Source organism: Bubalus kerabau, chromosome 8 (genome assembly GCF_029407905.1).
Source record: "Bubalus kerabau isolate K-KA32 ecotype Philippines breed swamp buffalo chromosome 8, PCC_UOA_SB_1v2, whole genome shotgun sequence".
Taxonomy (NCBI): Eukaryota; Metazoa; Chordata; class Mammalia; order Artiodactyla; family Bovidae; genus Bubalus; species Bubalus kerabau.
Genome location: NC_073631.1, coordinates 25,795,970 through 25,808,544, shown reverse-complemented (window position 1 = coordinate 25,808,544; position 12,575 = coordinate 25,795,970). Strand labels below are relative to the sequence as shown.

General features: G+C 33.4%; 1 protein-coding gene across 1 annotated transcript in view; it reads left to right on the top strand.

The window, feature by feature from the left end:
• Window positions 1-12,575, top strand: part of DGKB (diacylglycerol kinase beta) — a 1,145,939-nt gene that overhangs the window by 596,292 nt on the left and 537,072 nt on the right. Inside the window, exons 21-22 of the mRNA XM_055589891.1 lie at window positions 498-530; window positions 10,017-10,133. Coding sequence (XP_055445866.1) covers window positions 498-530; window positions 10,017-10,133 — 150 coding nt within the window. The remainder of the gene's footprint in view (window positions 1-497; window positions 531-10,016; window positions 10,134-12,575) is intronic.

Genomic DNA, 12,575 nt, shown 5'->3' with positions numbered 1-12,575 from the left:
TATTACATTAATTCAACTCCATACACTGTATCTACATCAAAAAGAAGATGAGTGTTTTTGAGATAGGATTGAGAGTTGGACTGGAAAGTGAAATAGTGGGCTGGGTAAATGGGCAAGTGAAAAAGTTAGTAAGAATGGTTTATGAATGATAATGGAACTTGGAGATGAGGTCTCATTCCAAAATATGAGTGTACTATATCGCTGTTATTATAGAGAGGTCTGTGAAATTGACCAAATATTAGTCTACTTTAAACATATGAAACTGTATTTTGAATGAGTAACTCTATAACATGATCTCTTCTGCTTTAGAATGATCTTTATTTCATGAAGAGATCTTTGTTTATTAAAGAAAGTAAGAAGAAAAATTATGACAAAGAAATGCACTTGTAATGTACTCAATTATTTCACAGGTGTATAGTGATATAATAATTTTCATTGGTATTTGCTTTCAGTATGACTTTTTTTCAGCTTTAATATGAACTTCTCTTTTTCAGCAGACTCTGCCCACTTCAGGAGTTTCAGCCCCTGAGGTGCGTAAGCAAAAAAGGTTTTCACACTTACAGTTATAGGTCATTATCCATCCGTATTGTTATAAAGACCATTTTGGGCTGTGAGAGTGACATACTAATGTTAATTTGTATGTTTTATTTTGTCTCATATTCTTATATTTGGAATTGGGATCTTTGTATTAATATTTTCATGTTGGGATAGACTTGAAGCCTGTACCATCTACCTTCGTGACAGGCATTAGGGAAACAAGAAGTTATGTGGCACAGAATAAGCAGGATAAAATAACAGTGACTTTGCAGAGTTTTGACCAGTGTGTAAGAATAGCATTATTCCTATTTGTCACATTTAAACTTCGCAGAAAACCCAAACAGTTCACTAGTGTAAGCCCTTAAAATGTAGCTTGCAGTGATAGTAAATCGAGAAACTCTTGTTCACATTGAAGTGCCTATTTTAAAAGAGTACATCTACATTAATCACTTAGCATAAAACATTGCATAGGAAGTCATAGGAATACAATAAGTCATTAAATAGATGACTTTGGTTTTGAAAATAAATGTAGGCATTGCCACAGCATTTATTTTCAGTAAAGTGTTAACTTTACCTTCAAATTAATGAAGTAAAGCCTCCACATTTTTCTGTGACAATACCCCATTCAGTTGCTATTATCTCTAAAGCATATGCTCAGATGGTATTTTTTCACTTAAAATTATAATTTGAATCTGCTTGCTTAGAATATATTACTCATGATATCTAAATACTATATGAGTCTGATTTATTTTCAGTTCAGTTCAGTTCAGTTCAGTCGCTTAGTCGTGTCCGACTCTTTGCAACCCCACGGACCACAGCAAACAAGGCCTCCCTGTCCATCACCAACTCCCAGAGTCCACCCAAACTCATGTCCATTGAGTTGGTGATGCCATCTAACCATCTCATCCTCTCTCATCCCCTTCTCCTCCTGCCCTCAATATTTCCCAGCATCAGGGTCTTTTCAAATGAGTCAGCTCTTCGCATCAGGTGGCCAAAGTATTGGAGTTTCAGCTTCAACATCAGTCCTTCCAATGAACACTCAGGACTGATCTCCTTTAGGATGGACTGGTTGGATCTTCTTGCGGTCCAAGGGACTCTCAATAGTCTTCTCCAACACCACTTAGAAGATACATAATTGCACAAATAGTAATAATCTCTCTCTCTTCTGCTCTAAAATATTTTCTAATCAGTATAGACTGCCTCATTACATTTTAAAAATTTTCCTTTTATAACTACAAACATACCTAAAATATACTAGTAGCTATGATATATAATGTTTCTACTCTGAGAGATATTAAACTATTTTGGTATTCTTTACGTCAGCTGATACCATTGTTATTATAATTATTCTAAAGTAGACATGTTAAATTACACACTCAGGTAACATAGGTATTAGGAAAGTTCATTATTTAGGCTAATTTTTTTAATGTCAGAGAATTAACTTTATGGTTAAGATAATTGAGTTTATTTTTGCCCCATCATAGCTCATTAGATAATTTACTGCAAATTAAAAATTTTTTTCTTTAGACTTGTTAATCTCAAAAGCTCTCCCATATTTAGTTATGTAATTTGTACACTATAAATAAAATTAATAGACCAAAATTGCCGTTTTCAAAACATGATTTTTTTTATTTGTCATTTTTTTCTGCTATGAAGTTTTAAAAAGTCTTTTTATACTGGACATATATATATATATATATACATATAGCTATATTGGTTTTGTGCGTGCATATATGTAAATGTATATTTATTGGCTAAACTTTTCACATGGGACCAAGAGCTTTTCTTTGTGGATAGATCTATTATTTAGAAGTGGCATAGACCCTGTCTTGCATACATCATAGCCTTATTGCCCACAATAAGTTTCAATTATCAATTGTTTCAAAGTATAACAAAAGCATACCTTATTTTGTGAAAAGATATTTGTTTATTAAGAAAATACTTTCAATTGTTTAAAAGTATAAGAAAAACTCACAGACATCTACAAATCAATTTCAGTGTAAAAAACCTCTCACTTTTTATTACTAATTCTCAAATCTTTTATAGACATTGTGTCCAGGCCAACTTGTCTGTTCTTCCTATACACACACACACACACATATCTTGTTTTATGTGCCTTTCCAAAGGATGTAAGTAATTTTTCATGGTAACACCTTATTTTATACTCAAAACTCATTGGTTTGAGTGATAATTAAATTACACAGTTCCAATTATAAGATAAATTCTACTTAGAACTTGCGTAAACAAATAGGGGGCTACATAGAAATTGCTAAGTTAAGCTTTTAACTCACCTGATAGAAAGAGATAATGACTATAAAACTACAAGAGAGCTACTTATAGGTTTTTAATCTTCAGTTTTCCATGGCCATCAATTATTATGGTTTATCAAGGGAATGGAGAGTGAGTGGTGTTGAGGTCTATACACCGGGACCTAATTTTCTAGTGTCCCGGCCATAGCTAGTAAACAGCCCAAATGATTTTGGCATGGACTTTCCCAGTCCTAAATTTCATTTCTTCCAATCAGAATTTCTTGAACAGAAATATTCTAATCTTTCATACTTAACATTCAGTATGAAATTATGCTAGACGAAAATACACATTATCATGTGTGATATATGATCCACAGAGCTGTGGATCAAGGTATAAATTTTACCTTCAGGCTGAGTTGGTGAGTAGCACCTGCAGTTATGTTAAGACTAGGATTGATTCTGTCTCGTTTGTTTTCCTTTGTCTTCCTACAAAAGACTCAGATTATCACACCGAGTTATGGTGACATCTGGAAAAACAAAATACTGTAAAGTAAATAAAGTACTTCTTCACAATGCCCATCTTTACTAAACAGCCTACCTGAGTTAATGATAAAATGTAGCCTTTTTTTTTTAAACTATTTTAAAAATTACTGTCATTTACTGAGTGCCTAATTTATGCTAGTACTTTATCTGCTTTTTCTCAATTTATCATCACATGAAACTTCCCATTTTATAGATGAATTACGGGAAGGCTTAGAGAAGTAAACAACTTACTTGCCCAAGTCTTTACAGAGACAAAGCTCGAATACAGCCTCCAAGCCCACATTTTTGCCTTTGTACAAAATATTTTTTGCTTTTTGAATAAGTATTTATTTAACTAATTACAAAGAAATGGAAATCTTTATATCATTTGTCATAGCTATGTTTAAAACTATATAAAATATTTCTTAAAAAATCAAGACTACTTTGCTACTCAGCCATGTTTCCCTGCAACTTCTAAGGATTTCTAGTAGATTTTGAGCCTTCACCATGATTGAAATGATTTAATGTTTCTCAGCAGGAACATGTTTAAATCTTGTAATAAGGTTGTGATAATTAAAGGTGCAGCTTTGCAACTGTCATTAAGTTGCTTTCTTGGAGTTTGTAACTTGTTTAAATCCTGATGAACATGGTAACACTCCTGCTTCAGGGAGATATTTTACATTGTGTTCCTCGGATTAAAATCTTAGAGTTTCAGGGAAATGCTTAGGGACTAGCTCCAGTGGCAGAATGGGCTAAGTCACCACTTGGGCAAGTGATGCAGTAGCAGAGAAAGCAGGTTGTGAGATTCCAGTAAAGAATACATTGGCAGGCAAGCAAAACTCGCCCCCACCCTTTGTGGCTTTTGTACCAATCAAGGCGCTTTGCCACTGCCTGTCTCTCATGCTGAGATTGGACAAAGAGAAGAAAATCCTGTGCTTGAGGTAATCATCACTTGCTGCTTGTCGTTTGTGAGTGATCGATAACAGCAGGCTTAAGTATTGTGGTAAACATCTCTTTTGTGAAAGCACTTTTCAACAACTTACAAACACTCTACTTCTGAGAACCAGCATGAGACAGAAAAAGACTTTTTTTAGAGCACATATTTTAAAGTGACGTCTTTTGATTTCATTTATCACATCTTTCTGTTTTCTGTGGATTGTCTTTTCATCTTTTCTTCTCTGTTTATGATGACGGTGATTATTTTGGAATCCTAATAGAACATATTGCCCAGTTAGTGGAGTCTAAGGATCACAAGACAGTGAATTCTATGTTTTAAATGTCTGCATAGCAAACACAAATGGTTGATATTTGAAAATGCTGAAATATCGATAACTGTATTTTATATTTTGTAGTTATATGTTCTATGTTCTTTCATTTTTTTGGTTAAAGCAGCTCTTTTCAGTGTTTGAATAATTCCTATTGATTGAAGCAATAATTTTCCAACTCTTTATATCTAGGATAATTTATCTGGCAGAACAAAATTTACCTTAATTATAACTAATTTAGTTTGTGATTTAGAGCCCCAAAACATAAAAAAAAAAAAAAGATCTGAAGGTGAAGTGATAAGTACTGCCCCATATTATCACAGAGCACTTTCATCCTGAATAAAGATGCAAAATAATGCTGGCAAGCTCTTCCTGAAATTTTTCTATAACTTTAGCATTGGAAGTAACATTCTTAGATATCATAATAGAACTTGGCCAGTCAGGGAGAATCAACCCCCAACGTGGGCCAGTGACATTTTGTTGGACATCAGATTTTTCAAAGATGTAATTGCTTGACCCTTCCTGTGGCTCATGTAGAATCGAAAAGAAGTAAAGATTTTCTTAGTGGAAATAGGAAAAAGTATTCAACTACCCTCCTGTTATCCTATGCCGCTTAAGTAAAATATAGTGACTAGCTCAGAGAGACTTCCATACAATTTGGAAATAAACATGAAACAAATTAGTATAATACAAAGAAAACCATGGAAAAATATTAGATGGTTTATGAGTCTTTCCCGTTTTTAAATTGTCAGTCTGATTAATTCTAGAAATTCCAACCACTAAGCATATTTCCATCAAACAAAGAAACCACTTTATTCTTGGTGGTGTGTGTGTATGTGTGTGTATTTGAATAAATATGTTTTATTATCTAGATGATGAGTTGACTGAAGTTTTTTCATAATCTGTGATATACCTCTTATGATTCTAGACTTTAAAAATAAAGTTTTAACAATTGAAAAGTCAATTTAGGGTTTTTAAATTTTTTTTTTAATTTTACAATTGCTACTAGAAAGCATTAGATTTGCCTAGTCTGCAGTTTTCTCAGAGGGATGACTCCCGTAGAAAGAAATGAAATCACTTAAACAAGTGCTTTCTGCCAGCTAGAGGTTCTCAACCACACAGGATTTCCCCCAGCTATACACTTTTTTATTGTTTTGTTGCTAAGTCATGCCCAACTCTTTTGGGATCCCATGGACTGTAGCCAACTAGGCTCCTCTCTCCATGGGATTTTCCAGGCAAGAATACTGGAGTGGGTTGCCATTTCCTCTTCCAGGGGATCTTCCTAACCCATGGATCAAATGTGCCCAGCATTGCCAGGTGGATTCTTTACTGCTAAGCCACCAGGGAAGCCCAGCTCTATGGGCTAAGAATAAAATATTATTAATTAATAATTTGGTAATTCTTTACAGACATACACTCGTTTTAAATGCCCAGAATTACATTTATAAATAGTCTGGATGCAAACACTGAGTTTCATTGTGACTAATCAACTTAAATTTTATTTAGATCTTATAACTCAAGCATTTGGGAATTTAACGCTAAATAACAATATTGGATTACAAGGCAGAATATACGATATATAAATGATAACTTTCACAGTGTAGATTTTTATAAAACACTGTTACCACATTTTATTTACCTGAATGTTAGAATTCAGAAAAAAAAAATCCCCACACCCACCAAGTATTACATGCTTGAACTCAGCGCAACATGCTATGGATTTTCAAATGTAGGTTGCTGAGCTTTACTCATTTAAAAATATGCCTACTATAATTAGTTAACTTTTTCATATATATGTATTTGAAAATTAAACAAGCATTTTACATAATGGTGATATTAAAGAGCACCCTAATGGAAAAGCTATACCTATTTTACATTATTCACTATAACTTTCATTTATTTAGCACATGCACTAGGACCGTTGGTTGGTTGGTTGGTTGTTTTTTACCACCCTCTCCAAAAAATCGATGAGTATTCAGACTGTTCAGTTATAATCAATAAAAGTTTGCAGGCCTATAGAAGAGGTTTTGTTAGGAGGATTCCATATGGCTCTACAGAAATTAATTTATGGTAACTTACCTGTGAGTTAGGAAGTTCGACTACTGAATAGTTTCTCAAAGTTCTTTTCAGTTCATGAAATTTGTTGAATATTTCGTTTTGCTGCTTCCGTGTTTTCAAAAACAGCCCAGCTCTGTATTCTAAAATGTTTTCCCTTAATATATATTACATTTTAAACCAATATCTAAATTGAGTTTCTGTAAAGAGACACAACTGTGAAGAAATAATACGAAGTAAATGCTGCAGTTTGTTAAGATTGATTGTTTAGAAATAGAACAAACGTCTCAGGTTTAATATTTTATGGCATGTTAACGTAATTGTGGAGAAGGCAATGGCACCCCACTCCAGTACTCTTGCATGGAAAATCCCACGGACGGAGGAGCCTGGTGGGCTGCAATCCATGGGGGTCGCTAAGAGTGGGACACAACTGAGCAACTTCACTTTCACTTTTCACTTTTTTTTTTTTTTTTCATGCATTGGAGAAGGAAATGGCAACCCACTCCAGTATTCTTGCCTACAGAATCCCAGGGATGGGGGAGCCTGGTGGGCTGCCATCTATGGGGTCGTACAGAGTCGGACACGACTGAAGCAACTTAGCAGCAATGTAGGCACAACATTAGAACTTTATATATTTTCTTTTAAGTCATAAAGAACTTTGAGAAATAGGTATTGCTGACTCCATTTTGAGTAAGACTCAATTCTCTAAGGCTACATAGTATTTAAGTAGCGGAGATGGATTCCACTTGGGATTTCTGACTCCAAATCTCATCCTATAATTCACTCATTTATTCATTATACTCTTAACTATCTGTGGACAAAATGTAAGTTGCATGCTTAGAAAGAATGATCTGTTCCTTAAAATATCAATATCTTTGCCAGAAATTCTGCTTATATGAATATATATAAGTTTCCAAAGAATTTGAATTTCAGGAATCCTATTGCACAAGCCATTTTTATCTACACAAAAATATATTCAGTGCACCATGAAATTGCAAGGACTATAAAAGGGCTATGTTGATTAGCATTTATTTTGGTCCAAGAAGTTTTCTGTTTCATTTGGCCTTAATATATATAAAAAGAGCTTTACTTTTAATTCTACTTAAAAATATTTTCCTAAATGACAGTAATTGAGAAGTAATTGACAAAATACATGCAAATATAGGAACAGAAACATATATATGTATCTGAATATATTGCAGAGAATACATGGCACTCAGACCTTTAAGCACACATAGGAGACATTGCTAATTGATCAGGACCGTTTTTCATATCAAGCTTGGACATGCCTTAGAAATTCTTCTCAACACAATATTTCAGGCACTTTAAATTGCTTGATTTTTTGAATGTTAAGACTGATTTATTTCTGCATTCATTTATAGTGATTTTATCAGGCACTGATCTAGGATTCAATGTGAAACAGTTAAGCAAAGTCATTTCTCTATGGAGCTTTGATTAAAGTGTAGGAAGACCAGTATTAAATAGATAACATTTTAAATTATTAAAAAAAGTATGCATACACACAAACATATAAAGGAACAGAGTCTAATGTTTGACCAGGAGCAAGAAGAGCTGTCCAGCAGAGTGCAGAATGGATGTAAGAGCCCTGTATTAAGGCACAATTATTGTGATCAAGAAACAAAGATGGGGTTGGTGTAGCTGGAATGCAATAATAAGGGATGAGTGTGGCTGTTACATGGAGAATCAACTGGAGGGAGACAAAATGGAAAGTGATTGACTCATTAAGGTGATGGCCACAATAATTAAGGCAAATAAGATCATGGAGGCTTAAAACATGTAATGATAGATGTGATGAATAATCATTCAGTTGGGATTTATTTTTAAGGTGGATAGGGAGAAACTTTTAATTAGTTTTTATTGTTTCAGGATTCATATGCATTCTAGATACTATGTGGACAGAGAGAAAGGGCATTTATTTGTAGGAATTAAGCTCCTGGGGGAAATCTGAACAGTGTTGACATAAAAAATAGTTACAACCTAAAAGCTCAGGGTTATGTTTTATTTGGTGGGAATTTTTAGGACTTCAAGCCCAGGAGTCAACATTTCAAGTAACCCTGAGAGAACTGCTCTGAGGATGTGGGGGCAGGAGTCAGGATATATAGAAATTTGCAACAAAAGGCAGGTATTATGAACATCAAAAATATTTTTGTGAATTAAAACCAGATATCTCAAGTTAAGAACTTTGAAGCTTTTTCTGTATGGGAAGATGCAAGAATCTGGACACTGAAATGATTTCATATGCATCTCAGCTATCTAAGACCAGTATCCTGCATTTTTTTTCACACTCTGAGTTCCTCAGTGCTCACCATACAGAGTGGCTGCAGCAAGGTGGTATTGTTCTTCCTGGTTGCCCTTAGGGGTCAGAAATCCACATTTAGAGGGATGAAATTGCTGATCTCTGTGATATCCTTGTTTACTGATATGGCAAGAATATTCCTTTTCCCAAAAGGGAATATAAACTTAGTCTTCATTATCAAATTGAAGTCAAAAGCCTTGGGTGTAAATGAAGTTACCTAGGGAGTGTGTGTAGACAGTGAAGATGAGAGGCCCAAGGGAAAGGTCAAGGGTTAAATGTTGAGATTATAAGGCTGGAGGAGGAATAAGAGAAAAGACTTAGGGAGAAGTTAGTAAAGTAAGAGGAGAGCTAAGAAAAGTGTTCTGGAACCCAGTTGAATCAAATTTTCTAGAAGAAAAGGTAAATTCTGTCAAATGCTGCTTAAAAATTGAGAAGTTGAAGACTGATCAACAAGTATAGCAAATGAGCAGGTCACTGGTGATTTGAATAAAAGGTGATTTGGTGCATTAGTGGTGATAAAAGTTTATTAGGTTGGGTTGGAAAGAGTGAGAGGAGAAGAAATAGAAACAGGAAGAAGACAACTATGAAAATGTTTTCTGTTATGGTGAATAAAAGTGTTAGCTGGGAAGGAGTGTGTGTTTTAAGTTTTATGTCACTCTTGATGATCAATAGTAGTTTAAGGGTCTATTTTCAATATTGCATTTATTTATAAGCATTAAATTTAGTGCTCAGTACAAATTTCTTTACAGTCCTGTAGTATTATCTGTACCATTTTTTATGAAAATGATTAGCTTTAGTAGGCCTTAAGAACTTTTAACAGAGTCATAATTGGGCACCTATGATAATATGTTTTGGTTTTCTTTCACAACCTTTCTTTAACTGATAATTTGGTCATGCATCTATCATATATTTTGAGCCAGTAGAAAGCATCTGGTTTCATATTATTCATTAGAAACCCCAAATTAGGAAGCTGGGTCCAAGTTAGTAGCCATGAGATTCTTCTCTCTGTTGCCTTTGTAGTAAAGCAATTAAATATTTTCAATATTTTGATAAAAGATTTTTTCCTAACAGGAAAGACAAGCGACAGTGAAAAGGGAAAAGGGTAGTTCCCAGCAGTCAAACAAAGTGACCGACAAGAACAAAATGCAAAGAGCCAACTCCGTTACTGTGGATGGACAAGGCCTGCAGGTAGGATTATTTTAATCCACATTTTAGTAGCTTTCATATGTGTTACTTTGGTGCTCTTAGAAGGGCATATGTCCAGCTATCAACAGATTTATTTAATGTGAAAATTTGTTCAGTAGATAATTTTAGAAACATTTTTATTATTTTATCAAGATGTCAGTTTTATAGTTGATTGAGAAAGTGACATTCTGATTAGATTAATCATTTATGCCATTGTCTTCATTTAAACTCAAACTGATAAGAGATCTTTTGTCAATCTGAAGCTTTTGCAAATTATTATTAAATATATACATTTGTTATATAGGTTTGTATTATTTATTTACAAGCATACTTTCTCCCTATATATATTATTGTATCTGTTTGGAAGTCATTTTGACTGAAAAAATGTTTTCAGAAAATAATAAAATGAACTCTTCTCTGTGGAATTTTTTTCAAATCAATAATAAAAATAAAGACTCCATTATAATTTATCCATATCTTCCAGTGTTTTAAGTTGACATTGAAACTGCATATGTGTATCTAGTTTAACACAGGTAACTCAAAATCATGTTCTTAGTCCTTTAAAAATCTCTGAGTTACCCCTAGGGGTCCCTGACATCAAGAGAAACATTTCTTACCATCTATATTTTAAATGTTTAATATTAATTAATTAATTAATAATTTACTGTGCCGTGTCTTTGTTGCTGTGCGCTAGCTTTCTCTAGTTATAGAGAATAGGGGCATCTCTTTCTTGTGGTGCTCAGGTTTCTCATTGTGGTGGCTTCTCTTGTTGCAGAGCACAGGCTCTAGGTACTCAGGCTTCAGCAGTTGTAGTAAGCGGGCTCAGTTGCTCCATGGCACGTGGAATCTTCCTGGACCAGGAATTGAACCTGTGTCCCTTTCAAACATGAACACAATCAAAGAACTTGGCTTAATCTATGGATTAAGTTTTTTTTGTTGTTTTATTTTCTGAAGTCATTTTTGTTTTGTTTTCCTATCTGTATGTTTCTCTCTTCCAATTTCTAATTCTTTTCCTTAATAATATGCTGCAGTTTTCATGTGCTCCAAGAAAATTTACCAACCTCTTACCACACAAAGATATAGTATGTTACATACCTCAGTTCAATATATATTATTTTATATCATTTTCACTTATTATTTTATCTGTGGTTCTATGGGTTATGTCTTTTATGTCCTTCGTTTGCAAGGACAGTTGAGATCACATGGTAGTTGCGTAAATGCTTTCTTTTTCATTTTTTGAGTGTCTCACTGAAAACAATAATTATTGCTTACATGTTGATAACCCGATTACTGATTTTTTGTCATAATAAAACATATTGTGAATAGAAAATTGTTTATGAATCATTAAATTCAAATGTAAAAAGAGGAAATTCTGAAAGAGAAAATTATTTACATTGGTTAGAGAGTATAGAAGTTAATTATCAAAAGAGGAAATCAATCTCTACACATTTTTAAAGGCATACTTGTATGTTAAGCAATCTCACTGAAAGTCCCAAATATAAAATTTATCCACAATTATGGTAGCAAAAACTTTTAGTTTAGTGATCCTGTGAAATTTTTAGTGAAAAATAATCAACATTTGTAGTTTTAATAGGTCAATTGATGATATTGGTTAGTTTAAATCTTTAGTTACTCTGGGTTCCTGCAATGAAAATAACAAAAGGAAACCTAATTTTGAAATTTAAATATTTTTCACACATTTTAAAATTCAAATATATTTCACACAAATATATTTCACAACATACTTCCAACATACATGGATGGGAAACATGCATCATTTGTTAAACAGTCTATGCTGGCCACTGTGATAATATCTTATGAACATTAACTGATTCTTCTCAATGATGTCTGAGATAATTATGAATTCTTAAGTCTCCAACATATAATAAGTATTATTATTACCACTTTAAAAATGATTACATTGATGTTCTAAAGTAAAATTATTCCTAGGTTAGTGAGGTGAGAATGAAGGCCATCAGACTCAGAGTTTGTGTTACACTCCTGAGATCCCTGTTCCTTTGGTTAACAAATTTTAACAGGTCTAGAAATGCTAAATTTCTGACCTCCTTGCTCTTCCATGTACTACTTTTGCAAATTTTGAAACAAAAATTTGAAAGTGCTAGAATTATAACTGCTTTAGTCTCTTTCTTAATATTTCTATAGTTACACCTGTCTTTACTCAAACATCAAAACCAAAACTAAATGGTGCGTGCAGAGTGTTCTAGAGACTTTAAACTGATGTAGCAATATAAGATGTATTTTCTTTTTTATTCTAAAGGATGCAAAATTTTCAATCTTATTATAACTAAATCATATTAAAAAATAGATGATTAACTTTCTCTGTGTATGTGTTTCCTTTTTCTAACCAGATAATAACTTTATAGTTTTCTTTGACATATAAAATTGTCAGGTAAATTTGTTGGTTAGCAAAGGGAAGGCATCAGC